Genomic DNA, 22,218 nt, shown 5'->3' on the forward strand with positions numbered 1-22,218 from the left:
AAAAAAAGACAGTCAAAAACCCTGTCAGCCAACTTAGTGTACATGTCCTGACCACTATATTTGAAACAATGGCATCCTCAAAGCTTACCATTTATATGTTTTATAAACAACTTTTGAAGTTGTTTATAAACAACATAGCTCTCAGAGAGAGAATCCAAAACAGAGTCACAGCTTAATTTGTTGATAATGCTACTTAGTTTTATCATAACCCACTGGGCTATCATCATCACAATCCACAGTGAGAGATTTCATTACTGTTCTGTTCACTCTTCTACAAAAGAACTTTGAGGGCCTATTCAAAGGTTCAAGCACCTAAGCATAGTTATTAATACATCCTTGAGAGAGTAATAACCTTTCAGCTCTGGTGATAAATCAATGGGGAGCCAAAGTCATACATCATATCACATTTACATCCACCTCCAACAGTGACTATGAAGGGCTCAGAGAATTCACAGCACTATTCTAACAATAAGTATTTGGATGAAGGTGAAAAAATGGAATCTCTACAAATCTGACTTCTTTCCTAGAAGTTTACGTGATCACCCAGGAAACATTTACTGAAATTCCCAATGGGCATCTTGTTTTTGCCTGTCAGCATCCATTTCCCATCTGCCAGCACAAAAGCCCACCTTTTCCTTTAAGGAACTACCCATTCTCCAATTTAAGTGCAAATGTCATGAAAGTGAGAGGGCAACTGATCCCACCTCCCGTCTCAAGACATAGCCATGTAACTCAGGCAGAGCACATGACCCAGAACAGTCCAATAAAACCAATAATCATCAGCCCCAAAGCTTTCCCTGAATCTACTGAGAGAAGGAAGCTCTTCCTCTACAACCAGAAGGCATATTTTAGGGAGCTCTCACCTGAGAGCAAAGCCAAGACAAAGGAAAGCAGGAGGACAAATTCTTGATGAAAAATTTGGATACCTGATCCAGCATGACTAAATATTCAGCCAAACCCATCCCTGGACCTTCTTCATTACTTGAATTAGTGTTCGGTTTCTTTAACTTGCAACCAAGAGTTCTGAAAAATTACAAGCAACCAAAAACCTGCACCCCGTTAGACAAAGTGGCAAAGATACAAAGATATATAACAAACAATTCCTGCCTCTAAGAATCTTTCAGCATCTAGTTGGAAAGATAAGACATAAACACAAAAAATAACTAGAAACATAAGGCTCAACACAATGATAGGTTCTATATGAGTACAGAGAAAGGAGATACCACCACAGACTGCATATTAAGCAAGACTTTACAATATAACAAAATGGTGAACAAGATGTTGAGGGATGTCCAGGATGTGGCTACCTGGCAAAGGTACAAAAGGACATTTAGAAAAGGTGAACTATGAGAGCAGTAATTCAAGAATGTGCATTTTGTAACTGGGGAAAAAATACAGTATAAACAGTAAATGGATCATAAAATGTTGAGTCATGGGATATCAACAATAAATATATTAGTCCAGGGACAAAAAGAATTCATAAGTAGTTGTCCAATGATAGACACATTATGTATAATATTTCAGATCTACTTTATATAAGATCATATTGATTAATTAGATTATAATGGCTTAATGTTAAAATTGTGCTTGAAGAACTAGTGACAAAAGCCAAAACCTAAATGTGGCCTTTTCCCTTTCTGTATACATAGAAGATAACCCTCTCATCCAACAAGCTATTCTTGTCCACTACTGTAATACATCTCATCTAGAACTAAAGGGCTATAAAAATAAACCATGCTACATGAACTTCACTCAACTTCTGTTTAAGAAACTAGGACAGAGGCGGTAAAAGACAAACATACACCAAGGAAGTAAACGTGGCCATACAGCTATCGCATTTGCTTTGTCCAGTTTCTCCATGAGGTGAAAAGTTTATAATAGAAATTATTAAAGGCATTTTCTATTTCCACTGTGGTTTTAACTATTTTCCCTTGGGTCATTAAGAAATTGTATGGGCAGAGTTTCCTTTGGCTCTTGTTGCAAGCAGGAATGCAAAATGTCTGTGTCCCTCATTCCCCTACTTGGGGGTATTATTGTTTAGTTAATTAGAATACAATGTTGTATTAATTTTTTTTTTTAATTTGTGGTACCAATCTGTATTTATAGTTGTCACATTCATGGTGATCTATGTATAGGTTTAAACATTTTGACTGCTTCAAGTAGTCATTCACCAGTTACATTAATATTTTTTGAAACATCTTTATTGGAGTATAATTGCTTTACAATGTTGCGTTAGTTCCTGCTGTACAACAAATGAATCAGCTACATGTATACATATATCCCCATATCTCCACCCTCTTGCACCTCTCTCCCACCCTCCCTATCCCACTCCTCTAGGTGGTCACAAAGTACCGAGCTGAATTCTCTGTGCTATGCGGCTGCTTCCCACTAGCTATCTATTTTACATTTGGTAGCGTATATATGTCAATGCTACTCTCTCACTTCGTCCCAGCTTACCCTTCCTCCTCCCCATGTCCTCAAGTTCATTCTCTACAACTGTGTCTTTATTCCTGTCCTGCCCCTAGGTTCTTCAGAACCATTTTTTTTTTTTTTTTTTAGATTCCATATATATGTGTTAGCATATTGTACCTGTTTTCTCTTTCTGACTTACTTCACTCTGTATGACAGACTCTAGGTCCATCCACCTCACTACAAATAACTCAATTTCATTTCTTTTTATAGCTGAGTAATACTCCATTGTATATATGTGCTCAATTTCTTTATCCATTCATCTGTTGATGGACACTTAGGTTGCTTCCATATCCTGGCGATTGTAAACAGTGCTGCAATGAACATTGTGGTACATGACTCTTTTTGAATTATCATTTTCTCAGGGTATATGCCCAATAGTGGGATTGCTGGGTCGTATGGTAGCTCTATTTTTAGTTTTTTCAGGAACCTCCATACTGTTCTCCATAGTGGCTGTATCAATTTACATTCCCACCAACAGTGCAAGAGGGTTCCCTTTTCTCCACACCCTCTACAGCATTTATTGTTTGTAGATTTTTTTGATGATGGCCATTCTGACCGGTGTGAGATGATACCTCATTGTAGTTTTGATTTGCGTTTCTCTAATGATTAGTGATGCTGAGCATCAGTTCATGTGTTTGTTGGCAATCTGTATATCTTCTTTGGAGAAATGTCTATTTAGGTCTTCTGCCCATTTTTGGATTGGGTTGTTTGTTTTTCTGATATTGAGATACATGGGCTGCTTGTAAATTTTGGAGGTTAATCCTTTGTCAGTTGCTTCATTTGCAAATATTTTCTCCCATTCTGAGGGTTGTCTTTTTGTCTTGTTTAAGGTTTCCTTTGCTGTGCAAAAGCTTTTAAGTTTCATTAGCTCCCATTTGTTTATTTTTGTTTTTATTTCCGTTTCTCTAGGAGGTGGGTCAAAAAGGTTCTTGCTGTGATTTATGTCATAGAGTGTTCTGCCTATGTTTTCCTCTATGAGTTTTGTAATGTCTGGTCTTACATTTAGGTCTTTAATCCATTTTGAGATTATATTTATATATGGTGTTAGGGAATGTTCTAATTTCATTCTTTTACATGTAGCTGTCCAGTTTTCCCAGCACCACTTATTGAAGAGGCTGTCATTTCTCCACTGTATATGCTTGCCTCCTTTGTCAAAGATAAGGTGACCATATGTGTGTGGGTTTATCTCTGGGTTTTCTATCCTGTTCCATTGATCTATATTTCTGTTTTTGTGCCAATACCATACTGTCTTGATTACTGTAGCTTTGCAGTATAGTCTGAAGTCTGTGAGCCTGATTCCTCCAGGTCCGTTTTTCTTTCTCAAGATTGCTTTGGCTATTCAGGGTCTTTTTTGTTTCCATAAAAATTGTGAAATGTTTTTATCTAGTTCTGTGAAAAATGCCATTGGTTGTTTGATAGGGATTGCACTGAATCTGTAGAATGCTTTGGGTAGTGTAGTCATTTTCACAATGTTGATTCTTCCAATCCAAGAACATGGTATATCTCTCCATCTGTTTGTATCATCTTTAATTTCTTTCATCAGCGCCTTATAGTTTTCTGCATACAGGTCTTTTGCCTCCTTACGTAGGTTTATTCCCAGATATTTTATTCTTCTTGTTGCAATGGTAAATGGGAGTGTTTCCTTAATTTCTCTTTCAGATTTTTCGTCATTAGTGTATAGGAATGCATGAGATTTCTGTGCAGTAATATTGTATCCTGCTACTTTATCAAATTCATTGATTAGTCTTATTAGTTTTCTGGTAGAAACTTTAGGAATCTCTGCGTATGGTATCATGCCATCTGCAAACAGTGACAGTTTTACTTCTTTTTTTCTGATTTGGATTCCTTTTATTTCTTTTTCTTCTCTTATTGCCATGGCTAAAACTTCCAAAGCTCTGTTGAATAATAGTGGTGAGAGTGGGCAACCTTGTCTTGTTCCTGATCTTAGAGGAAATGATTACAGTTTTTCACCATTGAGAATGATGTTGGCTGGGAACATATTTTACCAAAGGCCATTATCAGCTTTGTATTGAATAGGAAACTTTGCATGTGATTATTCTCTAACTTAATAATTACTATTTCTGATACACTATCTCTCATGGTTATTAATTGTTTCCTGGAAATTTTACTAAGAAAAATGGACTCATCATAATTCCTTGGTGACATAGTTTTCCATCTAGAGTCATCAAACTCAATAATGTTATATGAGAAAAGAACGTCTCTAATACCTTATCTCTTGATACCCATTTAAGTTTCTATTTCCATTTGTGGCATCATCTCCAGTATAACATATATTTCTACCAGTATAAAATATGTTCATTTGAAATAAGCTTTTACAAAGGAATTACAACACATACTCTTATAGTAGACATGTCTTCAGAAACCTCAATTAATAAAACCTCACAACTCTGTTAAAAATAATTACTGCTTTGGTCATTGTTTACAGTTAGAAATTGAAACACTAAAAGACCCTTTCTGTCAAGCCAAAGTCAGAGAAGAGGCAAAGGAGTTGGTCTATCATTAGACATGCTTTTATATCTTTTTACCAAAAGTTTTAAAATGTGAAATGCTATATAAAGTCTAAGTTTCACTCTTTACTCTTCACAGTGAAATGCATTATTTCCTGAAACAAATAAACATATGATTATAATCCTCTTGCTATTTTATGGAAAAGTAGTCTTGTGCTTTAAGTTTGAATATGCATGTTTACTAAATTTTATATTTGTTGAATAGTGGAATTGAGAGATGTTTTTAAAATATTCCTAAGTGATAATCACTACCATATTTTAAACTTTGAGAAGTCAAAAATTATCAAAATATATATTTATATCATACAGTATAAAGTAAAGCTTTGGATAAGGTTTCAATATTACATGAAGCACAAGGAATAGGAAATAAGTGATAGATGGTTTCCTGTTTTCTCAAAAAATGTTATAATGGTAGGCAGGATAAAGGCTCCCCAAAGATGTCTAGGTCCTGTGACTACATATGTTACCTTACCTGGAAAAAGTTAATCACACTTTGCAGGTGTGATTGATATAAGGATTTTTTTTTTTTTTTTTAACTTAAGGATCTTGAGATTAGGAGGTTAGCCTGAATTATCCAGCTGGACCCAATTTCATCACAAAGATCATTAAAAGTGCAAGAGGGAGGCAGAAGAGAAGGTCCAAGGCATGGGGTCTGAGAAGAACTAGATCTGCCAATGCTGGCTTTGAGTATGGAGGAAGGAGATCATGAGCCAAGGAATGTGGGTAGCCTCTAAAAGCTGGAAAGAGTAAGAAAATGAATTCTCCCCTGGAGTCTCCAGAAAGGAATGTAGTCCTGTTGACACTTTGATTTGAGCTCAATAAGACTCATATTGGATTTCTGACCTACTAAACTATAAGATAATAAATTTTGTTGTTAAGACTCCAAGATTATAGAAATTTGTTACAGCAGCAATAGAAATCTAATACTAGCATCATGTTCCAAATTAGCAGGACCAAGAAAGGCATGACTATGAGAGCCCCTCTCCCCATTTTGGAATCAAGGCACGCTGGAGCTAGAAGAGACTTTGGTCTAATCACTTCATTGTCCAGATGAGGAAACTGGTCCAGATATAATGAGAAGTAAGGTGACTTACCTTAGATCTCATAGTTCGAGGCAGAGACATGACTAGAATATAATTTCACTAAATTCTAGATCATTTTTAGTCATAGTATGCTTCCCAGCTTCTTTCACCAATGTAGTGTTTTGATTATAGTTTAATAATAATTTGCAGAACTGTTTGGAAGAATGAACAGTTATTGGAAAGTGCACATATTTTCAAATAAAGCATAGAAGAAGCATATTGCTTTGCTGTTCTGGTCTGTCTCCAACTGATGGCTAAACATATTCACTTGAATTATCCAACCATCAATTGAAACTCAACAAGTCTAAAATGAAACTTGAGTTCCTGCCTCCCAAATCAGCTCTATCTGGAATCTTCTGGTTTTCTCCCTCAGACCCTCTGAGGTTTCCCACATTCAATCAATCGCCAAGTTCTGCCATCCTTCCTCCCTCATGGTGCTTCCTTTCCTTGCATTTCTACTGCTACCCCTTATACCCCACTAGGCAAGCACTCTAACAGGTCTCTGTTCCTCAGTTTCTCTTCTCTTCAAACTCCAATTAACCCAGCACAGCACTGCCAAATGATTCCTTCTAAGGTACATCTTTTTTTTTTGTATCATTGACTTGTCCCCACACATTCAGGAGGACTCCGTTTCCAAACAGGATCAAGTTCAAACTCTTTATTCTATCCTTTGACAGGTTCATAGAATTTGACCCTAATTTTTTTTTATGTCTTTCTCCCACTCCCAGCCACAAACCAACTTAATTGATTTACTTCCTTATGAACATGACTCATTCTCCAAATTGTTCTCTTCTCCTAAAATATCTTCTCAGCTTCCTTCTCCATGTATCTGAATTCTATCTATGTCAAGGCCCTGTACAAGTTCCAGCATCTGCCTGGGCAATTCCTAGGCCTGACAACCTACAGTGATCTCAACTTACACTTTGAAGCCCTAAAGCAATTGGTCTCATTTAACATTTTGTTTTTATAACTAGTGTCTTTTACATCTTTACAGAGTTTAAACTCTTAGATTTTAACCATTGGGACAAACTAGGTTCCCTGCTTATTTGCATTGTACTTAGCACCCAGAGTTCCCTGCTTTAAACAGGTTCTCAAATATTTATGGAATGACTGAAAGTAATTTTAAAAATACAAGATGAACATTCAGAATGACAACTCCTCTATTCCATCAGTGATAAGCGCCAGCAATGAGCACTCCTCTAAAGTTAACTGCTCCATTTAGGAAGTGCAGCCATACATTCAGGATTGCCTAGGACAGTCCTGGCTTCCTGCTGATTTTCCAGTTATTAATAATGTTGCCCACCTTCACTCTCAAAAGGCTCTTGGCTTAGATGATACATTATATATGGTCATTCCACCCTTAGGGTAGTTTGGACTGTAGTAAGGGCAGAAACCAGAAAGAAAATCCTGCTCATGTTCCAGCCACCCATCCAGCTATGCAGCATTCACTCCACTACAGAGTGATCCTGCTCTTCATCACCATCTTAGCATAATCAGTGTCCTTTGAATTTCACGTGGGAGGTTCAAACATTTTGGTTATGCACAGCTTCAGATAAATGTGCTGCAGTGAATACAACTTAAGATTCTTTAGCAGAAAAAAAAAAAAATCATGTATACTGAATGCAACTGTTAACTCTACCTAGCAGTTTAAGAACAAAAGGGAGAGTTCCCTAAAGGGAAACGGCAATTCAATGAATTCCCAGAGAAGTAGAAGCAATCAAGAGACAGTGTGCGAGATCATTTATACTCTAATTGTTTTGCTGTTTTCTGAATAAAATGATAAGAATCATTCATGCCATTTCAATTTTCTGAACAATAAATACACATTATTTTCATGATTGTTTAGAATTAGAAATGTGATGCCTTCTGATGCTCTAAGTGTCCAATTTACATTAAATTAACTAACCATTGCATGTTTTAAGACCTACATTTATTTTCACAGTTGACTGGTTGAAATGATCAGTTTCATAAATGAATGTCAGTGGTATATAAACAGTAATAACTTTTTATTGCAAAGTAAGGTTTTGCTGTGTAAGTAGTGAGTAAACTTATTAAATGTAATCTTTGTTTCATTACTGACAGCTTGTCTTTAGACAGCTTGTCTAAAAACAGGAATTAAGGCTGCAATTTTTCATTTATTTTCATAAAGTAGATCAGCTTTTTCACTCATTTGTAGTGAAACCTACTCAATCTAATCTCTTTTGAATGAAGTTTTAATTACATTACATCATTCAACACAGGGCTGAGAGTTCATGTTCCATACTGTTTCCTCCTCAACTCTTCAACTTTAAAGGCATCTAGGGAAATGTTATGTTCAACTAGTGTAACTATGTGAAATGAAAATATCAAATGCATATATTGGGCACTGGATCACCCAAGTATTTGGAAAGAATTTTGAGACTATTTAGTAACCTCTAAGTCACTGGTTCAATTATGACCCAAGTTGGTAGTAACTAAAAAGGATTAATTTTTGTTGCTGTTTTGAAGCATTATATCATTAGTAGTTAACACTTAAATATCAATTACATTGAAATTATTGACAATTCTATAATTGCTAAGGACTAACTGAATGGCAAGGGCTATAACATTTGAAAAAAACAAAAGCATCTGAATGAATTATGGTAAAAGTTAATATTTGAGATTGTGTAAAATTTTTCATCAACTATTTCCAATCCTCTTCTCACTAATTCATAAGATAAGCATGGCATAATTTCACATTCACCTGAAAAGAAGCAATTACAATTGGATATTTGGTTGTTTCTAGCCTTTTATATCAAGAACAAAGGCCCATTTGTCATCGTGTCTCCCTTCTTCAACTGTGCCCACAGATAACAAACCCATCAGAGACAGAACATTCTGTAAAGCACAACAGGGTAACTAGATGTTGGCATTATCAAATTGGGTTCTTCCTTCATGCTAAAATCTAAAGGTTAGCATCCTGAAAAGACAGTAAAAAGCTGAATTTTTTTTAACAGAAAGGGAGGCTTCTAGGCAAACTAGTCTTTGTATACTCTCCCTTTACTTGAATAGAAAAATAGCATAAAATCCTAAATGTATGCAAAAGCAACTTTTTAATAACACGGTTAATCTGATTATCATCCCTATGTATTTTGTGTATGTTCTCACTCTAGAAACAGGGAACTAAACAACTCCATTAAAATAATGTTTCACAGAAACAGACTCACAGACATGGAGAACAGACTTGTGGTTGCCAAGGGGGGTGGGGGCAACGGATAGACTGGTAGTTTGGGATTAGCAGATGTAAACTATTATATATAGAATGGATAAACAACAAGATCCTACTGTATAGCATAGGGAACTATATTAAATATCCTGTGATAAACCATAACAGAAAAGAATATGAAAAAGAAAAAAGAAATATACATATATATATATAACTGACTCACTTCACTGTACAGAAGAAATTAACACAGTATTGCAAATCAACTATACTTCAATAAAATAAGTTAATTAATTAAAAATAATGTTTTGATTGCCAAGCATCTAGTAATATATATTCCAATCTAAATTTTTATCCAATTGTTAGCCATTTTAAAATATGCTTACATTTATTTAGCATAATTTATAAATTCATACTATACACTTGTTCTAATTGTAATTCCATTGTCATATACTTTTTTCACTACATATACTTACTGTTACTTGTTTAACTTTTTCAATTATTTTAAAGGTTAGAATCAGTGATTGTTTCACAGCAATTTTCCTTTAAAAATTTTTCTTCTCACCAATTTTCCGACACTTCCATGTACTCTGCCTGTCAACTTACCTAGGAATATAACTATATTTTGAGCTATTTTCTCTTTGTACACTGAAGATATTATGCTATCTTTTTTCTGGAATCTGCTTTCAGTTCATTGTCATTTCTTTGTAGGTGATCTATTTTCTTAAAATTTTACCTTTAGCTCTAAATAGCTTCCCTTTTGTAGTGTACATTTTTACCGAAATGTGTCTAGGTATGGATTTATTCTTATTCTACTTGGCACTCAATGTGCTTTTTCAATGTGAGGGATCATGTCTTTCTTCAATATTTTAATATTTTATTCCATTAATAAGAATTTACACCCAGGTCTCTGTTTCTTTTTTTTTAATTGAAGTGTAGTTGATTTACAATGTTGTGTTAGTTTCAGGTATACAACAAAGTGATTCAGTTATACAAACATAAATGTCCATCTTTTCAGATTCTTTTCCCTTATAGGTTATTACAAAATATTGAGTAAAGGTCCCTGTGCTATATAGTAGGTCTTTGTTGGTTATCTATTTTATATAGAGTAGTGTGTATATGTTAATCCCAAACTCCTAATTTATCCCTCCCCTCACCCCCTATCCCCTTTGGAAATGATAAGTTTGTTTTCTATGTCTGTGGGTCTGTTTCTGTTCTGTATATAAGTTCATTTGTATAATTGTTTTTTAGATCCCACATATAAGCAATATCACATGATATTTGTCTTTCTCTGGCTTACTTCACATAGTATGATAATCTCTAGGTCCATCCATGTAGCTGCAAATGGCATTATTTCATTCTTTTTTATGGCTGAGTAATATTCCATTGTATGAACATACCACATCTTCTTTATCCATTCATCTGTCAATGGATATTTAGGTTGCTTCCATGTTTTGGCTATTGTTAATAGTGCTTCAATAGATGCAAAAATACTCAACAAAATACTAGCAAACCGAATCCAACAATATATTAAAAGGATCCTACACCATGATCAAGTGGGATTTATCCCCAGGATGCAAGGATTTTTCAACATCTGCAAATCAGTAAGTGTGATATATCACATTAACAAATTGAAGAATAAAAAACATTTGATCATCTCAATAGATGCCGGAAAAGCTTTTGATAGAATTCAACATCCATTTATGATAAAAAAAAAATACTCTCAAGAAAGTGAGAATAGAGAGAACATAATAAAGTCCATATATGACAAACCCACAGCTAACATTATACTCAGTGGTGAAAAGCTGAAAGCATGTCATCTAAGATCAGGAAGAAGACAAGGATGTCCACTCTCACCACTTTTATTCGACATAGTTTTGGAAGTTCTAGCTATGGCAATCAAAGAAGAAAAAGAAATAAAAGGAATCCAAATTGGCAAACAAAAAGTAAAACTGTCACTATTTGCAGGTGACATGATACTATACATAGAAAATCCTAAAGATGCTACCAGAAAACTACTAGAGCTCATCAATGAATTTGGTAAAGTTGCAGGATACAAAATTAATACACAGGAATCTCCTGCATTCCTATACACTAACAACAAAAGACCAGAAATAAAATTCAAGGAAACATTTACCGTCACATCAAATAGAATAAAATACCTAGGCATAAACCTACCTAAGGAAGCAAAAGATCTGAACTCCAGAAACTATAACACACTGAAGAAAGAAATCAAAGATGACACAAACAGATGGAAAGATATACCATGTTCTTGGATTGGAAGAATCAGTATTGTCAAAATGACCATTGTATCCAAGGCAATGTACAGATTCAATGCAATCCCCATCAAATCACCAATGGCATTTTTTATGGAACTAGAACAAAAATATTTTAAATTTGTATGGAAACACAAAAGACTGTGAATAGCCAAAGCAATCTTGAGAAAGAAAAATGGAACTGGAGGATTCAGGTTTCCTGACTTTAGACTATACTACAAAGCTACAGTAATCAAAACAGTATGGTACTGGCACAAAAACAGAAATATAGATCAAGGGAACAGGACAGAAAGCCCAGAGATAAACCCACACACCTATGGTCAATTAATCTATGACAAAGGAGGCAAGAATACACAATGGAGAAAAGACAGCCTCTTCAATAAGTGGTGCTGGGAAAACTGGACAGCTACATGTAAAGGAATGAAATTAGAACATTCCCTAATACCACACACAAAAATAAGCTCAAAATGTATTAAAGACCTAAATGTAAGACCAGATGATATAAAACTCCTAGATGAAAACACAGGAAAAACACTCTTTGACATAAATCACAGCAATATCTTTTTGGATACTTCCCCTAGAGTAACTGAAATAAAAACAAAAAATAAACAAATGGGATCTAATTAAACTTAAAAGCTTTTGCACAACAAAGGAAACCACACACAAAATGAAAAGACAACCTACAGAATCTTTGGGGGTTTTTTAACCATTATGTTTTTAACTCATGCTATATTCTTATGCCACTGTGTTGCAGTTCTTATAATGCACTCAGACATATTTAATTGATTAAAATGTATTCTTACTTTCCTTTTAATTTTTAAAATGAAATTATGTAGATACAAAATCTCTTTATTCTCCTATTCTTTCTTCCATCCTTATTGTTTCTTCAGTGATGACTAATGTTAAGCTGTGCACACACTTGTGTGTGTGTGTGTGTGGGTGAAATCCTGAAGGAAAATTCTTCCATTTATCTGGCCTGAATACCAGTCATTCTATGTTCCACTCCACAAGCCAAGAGAAGAAAAGCCTCATATCTCTTTCACATGATAGTCTTTTAAACATAAGAAGGCAACTGTTTGAATAATTGTATTGATATCACCATCAATCAATGAATTTATTTACACTTTCTCTTATGGTTCAAAATAAAAATGTGCATGCAATCTACAGTGCAGCAAAAAGTGACCTGAAGGTTGTATCAGGAGGTGTAAACTAAAGTTCTAATTCTGTTATTTCATAGATTTGAAATTTGTGAAGAAACTACTTAACTAACTTAGTTGCCTCACCTGTGAATGGAGACAATGAAAACTAAGTCACAAAGTTAATAAAGAGGACCGGGACTCACATTATTCAAATGTCACCTTCTCAGGGAAGTTTCTCTTAAGCCTCCTGCTATAGGCTGAACGTTTGTGTCCCCCACAAAATTCCTGTATTGAAATCGTCATGACTAATGTATTAGGAGTTGGGGCCTTTGGATCCAGCAGAAGAAAAAGTAAAAATAATCCTATTTCTTGCACATCTGTCTTTGATAGCTTTAAAATTTGTGGGCACTCTTCCTGGTTTTGCCCCTCCCCCACTGATTGCATTTTCTTATTCTCCTTTGCTGACTCCTGCTTCTGCCTACCCTTTAAATACTGTTGTCCTCAAGGGTTCTGTCCTTCTGGCCTTCTCACTTCACTGTGTAAATTTCCTCAGGCAATCTTCATTCCCATGGCTTCAAGCGTCACACTTACATAAACAATCTTTTAATCCACATCACCAGCTCCAACCGGGGTGGGATAGGGAGGGTGGGAGGGAGGGAGATGCAAGAGGGAAGAGATATGGGAACATATGCATATGTATAATTGATTCACTTTGTTATAAAGCAGAAACTAACACACCATTATAAAGCAATTATACTCCAATAAAGATGTTAAAAGAAAAAAACAAAACAAAAAAAACCAAACAAAGCCTCATCTTGCTACTCCACTGCTTCGACAACTATACGTAGCTGAATTGTATCCTCCCCAAAATTCATATGTTGTAGTCCTAACCCCCAGCACTTCGAAATGTGACTGTGCTTGGAGATAGTCTTTAAAATGGCAATTAAGTTAAGATGATGTCATTAGGGTGGGCCCTAATTCAATATGACTGCTTTACTTACAAGAAGAGGAAATTTGGACACACATCTGTAGAGAAGGAAGATAATATGAAGACACAGGGAGAAGACAGCCATCAACAAGCCAAGGAGAGAGACCACAGAAGAAACAAAATCTTCTGACACCTTGGTCTTGAACTTCTAGCTTCCAGAATTGTAAGAAAATAAATTTCTATTGTTTAAGCTACTCAGTCTATGGTACTTTGTTATGAGAGCTGTAACAAGCTAATATAGTAGCTTTTGAAATTAAGTTCAAACTTTACATACAAGAGCCATCCTGATCTCATACCTCTCTCTAACCTCATCTCCCATACTTCACACTCAGTGAGTTCCCTGTACTCACTGTACAATTTATTTGCACAATATTACCTTTGAACAGGCAGTTCCTGCACCTAAATTGCCTTTCCACTGGTTCTTTATCTATTCTGATGCCTCCCTATCATTCAAAGCACATTTACAAGCAATGCCTATTAAAATAATTTTAATGTGTATTAGATATTCTCCAAGTACCAAGCACAATCACTGTGCTAGGACTCAGGGATACACCAGAGAATGTTCCCATTTAATTGAGATCCCTTCTTCTCATGCACCCTGTGCACACCTCTATCACAATACCTATCACAAGAATATAATCATTCTTTCTTGTCTAAAGGTATTGATTTTTAAAAATACCCTTATCAAGTAGCTACTATGTACTACCTTTATTAAGCACCTGCTGTACTAAGCATTGTCTACCGCATGTCTCACTCATAACAGCCCTGTGAAAGAGGTACTATTTTTATCCTGATTTTAGAGATGAAAACTTAGCCTCAAAGAAGAAATTAAGGTGACACAGGTAGTAAATGGTAGGCCTGGTCATCAAGCCCAATTTGTCAGATTTCAATTACCTTACTATATCACTTCTCCTAGGAATATGTAAGTTCCTGGAGGGCCAGAGCTATTATAACATTGCAATTACTCTACTTGAAATGAGACTAGCAGCTCATCAGATGATTTTGACTGGGAATCTATCAGAGCAAGAACATCTTTCCCAAGAAAGATATTCATTGGGAAAAAATGAACATGGCAAGTTGTGGAAGGTGTTCATGTCATAGCCAGTGAAAAGTAGAGTGTTTTGGAAACTTTTGCCAAATAATATGACATGTGTTATACTCATTAGTGTAATAATCTACTCCAGAATATAGATTGGAATATAACAATCTATTCCAGATGGTGATGTGAATAATTCACAGATAGGTTACATAAGCAATCAAGATTACAGATGTATTCCTATCTTGAGAATGAACATACACTTCAATTTTCATTTTTCCACTAATGGTCTCTCTTTTCTCTTGGTGTTTAATGTCCAGCTGGTTTGACTTTTAAATTTCTCCTCAACCATTATTTCACCTTGACATTATCCCTCATTGGTAACAGCTCTGCCAGATTTTTCTCTACAATACATTTGATGTAACATATTAATAACCTAATAGAACACAGGAGCTGGTATTAAAATCCAGTTCTTGGGCTTCCCTGGTAGTGCAGTGGATAAGAATCTGCCTGCCAATGCAGGGGACATGGGTTTGATCCCTGGTCTGGGAAGATCCAACATGTCATGGAGCAACTAAGCCCATGTGCCACAACTACTGAGCCTGCGCTCTAGAGCCCATGAGCCACAACTACTGAGCCTGCACATCACAACTACTGAAGCCTCCATGCCTAGAACCCATGCTCTGCAGCAAGAGAAGCCACCACAATGAGAAGCCTGTGCACTGCAATGAAGACTAGCCCCCACTCGCCACAACTAGTAAAAGCCCATGTGCAGCAATGAAGACCCAAGACAGCCAAAAATAAATAAATAAAAGAAAAATAAAAGAAAAAAATTAAAAGAATTTTTTAAAAAATCCAGTTCTTGTGATTCATCAGTCATTCTTAGAAATAAAATATGTACCAGGCACTCTGTTAAGCTCTCTCTATATAATGGGTGCCCATTCTAAACACTCCTATTCAACATACTACTTGAAATCCTAACCAGAACAGTCAGGCTAAAAAATAAAATAAAAGGCATCCAAACAGAAAAGAAAGAAGTAAAACTATCTTTGTTTGCAGATGATATGATCTTATATATAGAAAATCCTAAAGACTCCTCCAAAAAACTGTTAGAACTAATCAACAAATTCAGTAAATTTGCAGGATACAAAATCAACATACAGAAAGTAGTTGCATTTCCATACACTAACAACAAAATATATGAAAAATAAATAAAGAAAACAATCCCATTCACAATAGCATCAAAAACAATAAAGTTCTTGGAATAAATTTGAGGAGTAAACAAATCTGTACGTGGAAAACTACAAGACTTTGGAGAAAGAAATTGGAAGACACAAACAAATGGAAAGATATCCCATGTTCATGGATCAGAAGAATTAATATTGTCAAAATGTCCATATTATCAAAAGCTGTCTATAGATTCAATGCAATCCATATCAAAATTCCAATGACATTTTTCAAAATTTCCAATGATATTTTCAAAAATAGAAAATATAATCCTAAAATTTATATGGAGCCACAAAAGACCCCAAATAGCCAAAACAACCCTGAGAAAGAAGAACAAAGCTGGACATATCATACTTCCTGACTTCAAACTATACTACAAAGCTACAGTAATCAAAACAGTACAGTATTGACATTAAAATAGACACATAGACCCATGGAACAAAATTGAGAGTCCAAAAATAAACCTCTGCATATAAGGTCAACTAATATTTTACAAGGGAGCCAAGAATACACAATGAAGAAAGAATACTCTCTTCAATAAATGGGTTGGGAAAATTGGATAACTACATGCAGAAGAATGAAATCAGAGCCCTATCTTACACCATTCACCAAAAAGAATTTGAAATGAATTATAGGCTCAAATTTAAGGACTGAAACCATAAAAGCCCTAGATGAAAATATAGGGGAAATAACTCCTTGACATTGGTCTCAACAGTGATTTCCTGGATATGACAGCAAAAGTACGAGCAAAAGAAGCAAACATAAGTAAGCAGGATTAAGCCAAACTACAAAGTTTCTGCACAGCAAAAGAAACTCAACAAAATTAAAAAGTAACCAATGGAATGGGAGATAGTATTTGCAAATTATATACTTAATAAGGGGTTAATATCAAAATATAATAAGAACTCACACAACTCAATAGCAAAAAATCTAACAACCCAATTTAAAAATAGGCAGAGGAACTGAATAGACATTTCTCCAAAGAGGACATACAACTGGACAACAGGTATGTGAAAAGGTATGCAATATCACTAATCATCAGGGAAACGCAAATCCAAACCATGATGAGGTATCACTTCACGCCAGCTAGAATGGTTATCATCAAAAAGACAGGAGATAACAAGTGTTGACGAGGATGGAGAAAAGGGAACCCTGGTTCACTGTTGGTGGAAATGCAAATTTGTACAGCTACTATGGAAAACAGTATGCAGGTCCCACAAAAAATTAAAAATAGAACTATCATATGATCCAGCAATCCCACTTCTTATTATATAGCCAAAGAAACTGAAATCGGGATTTAGTAGACATATCTTCACTCTCATGTTCACTGCAGAATTACTCACAATAGCCAAGATATAGAAACAACCTAAGTGTCTGTTAACAGATGATGAATGGATAAAGAATATGTGGTATATATATATATATATATATATATATATATATATATATATATATATAATACAATTGAATATTATTCAGCCAAGGAAAATAAGGAAATCCTGCCATTTATGACAACTTGGATGGACACTGAGGGAATTATACTAAGTGAAATAAATCAGACAGAGAAAGATAAACACTGCACAATAACACATATGTGGAATCTAAAAAAGACAAACTTAGAGAAATAATAAAGTGGTAGTTACCAGGGGTTGGGGGTTGGGTGAAATGGAGATACTGGTCAAACTGTACAAACTTCCAGTTATAAGATAACAAGTTAGAGGATCTAATGTACAGAATGGTGATTATGGCTGATAATACTGTATCACATATTTGAACATTGCTAAGAAAGTAGATCTTAAATGTCCTCATCACAAAAAAGAAATGATAACTATATGACAGGATGGAGATAGTAGCTGATTCTATGGTGGTAATCATTTTGCATTTATAAATGTATCAAATCAACACATTGTACACCTTAAACTTACACAATATTATCTCTCAATTATATCTCAATAAAGCTGGAAAAAAACCCATTATATCATCATAGAGGTCAATTCTTAGATACAAATGAAGTTAGTACTGGTCGACTTAGATAAGGACAAAGAATAAGAGGAGGTCTTATGCTCATATTCACACAAAAAACACCATTTACCTTTGATGGAGGAAAAAACTCAACACATTCCAGCCATACGGTTAAAAAGGACTTTCCACATATTGCACATTTTCTTCCCTGAGAGATTATGTTCCTGACCTGTGGGTACCATTCTATGGCTTGCATTAGGAACGGATTCTTTTCTGCTAGCTGATTCATTATCAATCTTGATGTTATTTCCTAGATTAAAAAAGAATATGGTTCCTCAGATTATTCTCAAAATAACTGGTTTATGTTACATTGATTCTCATTACACTAATTTATATTTTTGGCTTATTCCTCACAGTTTCTGTTAAATTAGTTTTCTATAGTATATATAATGACTTACATTGTCAATGACTGGCATTGTAAGTTTAGTGTTCAACATTATATGAAAAGGAAGTTACTTCCATTGTAATATCTCTATGTCTCTGACATACAGGAATCCAAGTTACAACAAATTTACATTATTAGATAAAGTTTAGGTTCAAATTTCGTACCTCTCATTACAATAGGCAAGGACAGTACAAATGTTCAGACTGGACCCAAAAACTCAGTCTGTCATATTTACTAAGCTCTAAACCCTTACTACTTAAACTGTAGATCATGGATCAGTAGAATCTGCACCACCTAGAAGCTTATTAGAAATTCAGACTTAGTTGCACTTCAGACCTACTGAACCAGAATCTGCAGTTTAACAAGGTTCCCCGGGTATTTTGTATGTATGTTAAAGTTTGAGAAGCATTGGACTAAGTTATCTACTGCATTGAGTACCTGAATTGAGACAGGCTGGTAAAGAGTACTGATTTCTATTACCCAAATCTCTGAATTCGGTATGTATTAAACCTATCCACATAAATATTTCCAGATACTTCACTTTAGATGATAATAATATTATAATATTAAATAATAAAAGGGGTGGTGAGGATGGTCACGATGACCATCAACATCATCAGCTTAAAGTAAAAAAAAATATACATATATATATAATACATAACTATATCTTCACTGACCAAGCAAACAAAATAAACATTTGATTTACTCCATTAAATGCCCCTCATTGTTTGTGCCAATAGCATGAAGTTCTGTGTAAATGTTACAAAAACACTGCATGAATTTTAATAGTGTATAAGACTTTTTTCCTGGCCAAAGTGAAAGATTTCCCAGTGGTATTAAGGTAGTCCACATCAGGTTCTGATAGGAATCTTTGGAAATACATACATACATACATACATACATACATACATACATACATACATACATACATATTGGGTTGGCCAAACAGCTCATTTGGTTTTTTCTGTAAGATGGCTCTAGTAGTGCTTAGTTTTCTTTAACTTCATTCAAAACAGTTTTGTTAGATAGTATTGTGACAGCTGTCATATCAGCGTGCATTTAAAATAAAACTTACCAAAATTGGTGGGTTTTTGTGTAGCCATTTTAATACTGAAGATGGCAGAAAAAAGCAACATTTTCAGCATATAATGTTTTATTATTTCAAGAAAGGTAAAAATGCAACTGAAATGCAAAAAAAGATTTGTGCAGTGTATGGTGAAGGTGCTGTGATTGATCGAACATGTCAAAAGTGGTTTGCGAAGTTTCGTGTTGGAGATTTCTCGCTGGACGATGTTCCTAGGTCAGGTAGACCAACTGAAGTTGATAGCGATCAAATCGAGACATTAATTGAGAATAATCAATGTTAAACCACATGGGAGATAGCCGACATACTCAAAATATCCAAATCAAGCGTTGAAAATCATTTGCACCAGCTTGGTGATGTTAATCGCTTTGATGTTTGGGTTCCACATAAGCTAAGTGAAAGAAACCTTCTTGACCATATTTCCGCATGTGATTCTCTACTTAAACGTAACAAAAACATTCCATTTTTAAAACAAATTGTGACAGGCGATGAAAAATGTTTACTGTACAATAATGTGGAATGGAAGAGATAACGGGGCAAGTGAAATGAACCACCACAAACCACACCAAAAGCCAGTCTTCATCCAAAGAAGGTGATGTTTTGTATATGGTGGGATTGGAAGGGAGCTTCAAGAAAACCAAAGTATTAATACCAACAAGTACTTCTTCCAATTAGACCAACTGAAAGCAGCACTCAATGAAAAGGTCTGGAATTAGTCAACAGAAAACGCATAATCTTCCATCAGGATAACGCAAGACCGCATGTTTCTTTGATGACCAGGAAAAAACTGTCACAGCTTGGCTGGGAAGTTCTGATTCATCCACTATATTCACCAGACATTGCACCTTCGAATTTCCATTTATTTCAGTCTTTACAAAGTAGTCTTAATGGAAAAAATTTCAATTCCCTCGAAGACTGTAAAAGGCACCTGGAACAGTTCTTTGCTCAAAAAGATAAAAAGTTTTGGGAAGATGGAATTATGAAGTTGCCTAAAAAATGGCAGAAAGTAGTGGAACAAAACAGTGAATACATTGTTCAATAAAGTTCTTGGTGAAAATGAAAAATGTGTCTTTTATTTTTACTTGAAAACCAAAGGAACCTTTTGGCCAACACAATACATACATACATAATCTTTCACTCATCTATCCCACTTAAAATCTTTTAAATAATAACAAAATCCTATAAATTCCTGTCTCCCTGTTCCTTATTTCTCTATCCATTCCACTTAACAAACATCTGGGAAAGGTGTCATTATACAAAAACAGCCCTGAGCATTGGTTCCTAACTGCCTGATCCTTCAACAGCATAACCTCCTACACACTTCAGCTTATTCTCGGGAATGGTTACATAATGAGGTCATCCTTTCTGAAAGAATTACCCTTTCACACTAATATTACAGGACTCCTAAATTAAATGTTTATTATCACTCCTCTTACTACTTACACAAAGCATAGATTGTGATTCTGACTGAAACACTGATTTTAGAGGTAAGTTTTAGCTACCAGAATTCAACAGCTAGTCTCACTATAAAGCTGCAGAAAACTAATAGACAAGAATTCACACCCCAAAATAGCAGGTGGTAGAATTTGCTGAAGTACATGGGATGAATAAATAGGTCACAATTCATACAGTTCACTTTTTCCGTTTATGATTTCTGGAACCAAACATGTTTGTCGCACTCAGTATGTCTCTTGACAACTCTTACATTACCCATTATTTATATCCTTCTCCTACTTGCTGCCAATGTGTTGCTGTGGAAGAATAACATATATCATTGAAATATAAAGTTATTACTTGAAAATACAAGTGTATATAAAATAAGATACTTTTGGTATGACCAATAGTAAATTTCAGGAAAACTCGTAAAGATACACGCAATGCAGTTTTTGAGAATACACAAATTAATGATGGCCTAATCTCGGCGTTATTTAAAAGTCAAGAAGTCTTCTATGACAAATAAATTGTTCCTTTTAAATAGTTTATATGCTATTCTGTTAGAATATTTGTTACCTAACTATATGTAGGTCAGAGATTATTTCTATGTTTAAACCATCATAGATTAAAATTAGTTTCAGGTGTTTCTTTTATTTTTCCTTATATATGATGATTTCATTTTTCCTTATATATGATGATTTCATTTGAGTTATAAAATTATCCATATACAAATTATATTTATATAAATATAAAAAATTATAAAATGTAAAAACAAATGTGAATCCTTAGAAGTAATATTGAGCTTTGGAACTATTGTATGATCAATTGTTACTGTATGATAGGCACTAAAATGTAGCATGAAGAGCAAAGATACTGAGTCAGAGTCAGATAGATAAATAGGTGCAAATCCTGGCTCTGTGACCTATCAGTGTGACCCTATTTGGACAAGTCTGATTTTGGATCAGACTTCTCTGATCTTGGATACCTCACCTGTAAAATAGGGATTTTAACTTCTCTGATCTTGGATACCTCACCTGTAAAATAGGGATTTTTTTCCCCTAATACTATCACGTAGAGTTCAGAGAATTAAATTACATAACACAGGTAAAACTCAGTCTGGCATCTGCTGATGCAGTATATTCTAGCTAATATTTTGTTATAATGTAGTTATCAATGTTAAATTTTAGTTCACAAATCTCTGAGGTGAGGAAAAGTCTTTAAAAAATCTTAACCAATGCAGAGCCTGAAACAATCCCTATAGCTTTTGACAGCCCAAGTAATTTAATCAGTAATGTTAACCAAATATCCAGTAGAAATGATTTTTACTTTAAGTACAAATATAAAATGTATAATAAATTTATCAC

The 22,218-nt window shown here is 34.7% G+C and overlaps 1 protein-coding gene across 2 annotated transcripts in view; it reads right to left on the reverse strand.

The window, feature by feature from the left end:
• Window positions 1–22,218, reverse strand: part of SLC26A7 (solute carrier family 26 member 7) — a 329,129-nt gene that overhangs the window by 231,301 nt on the left and 75,610 nt on the right. The window contains exon 1 of one of the 2 annotated variants that reach the window (XM_082363299.1): window positions 18,022–21,529. In XM_082363299.1, the coding sequence (XP_082219425.1) occupies window positions 18,022–18,180 (159 nt within the window). In that variant the 5' untranslated portion in view covers window positions 18,181–21,529. Of the gene's footprint in view, window positions 1–18,021; window positions 21,530–22,218 lie in introns of those variants that run through there. The other variant, XM_082363300.1, reaches the window with a different exon arrangement.

This window comes from Balaenoptera borealis (assembly GCF_965194805.1).
Source record: "Balaenoptera borealis genome assembly, chromosome: 17".
NCBI lineage: Eukaryota > Metazoa > Chordata > Mammalia > Artiodactyla > Balaenopteridae > Balaenoptera > Balaenoptera borealis.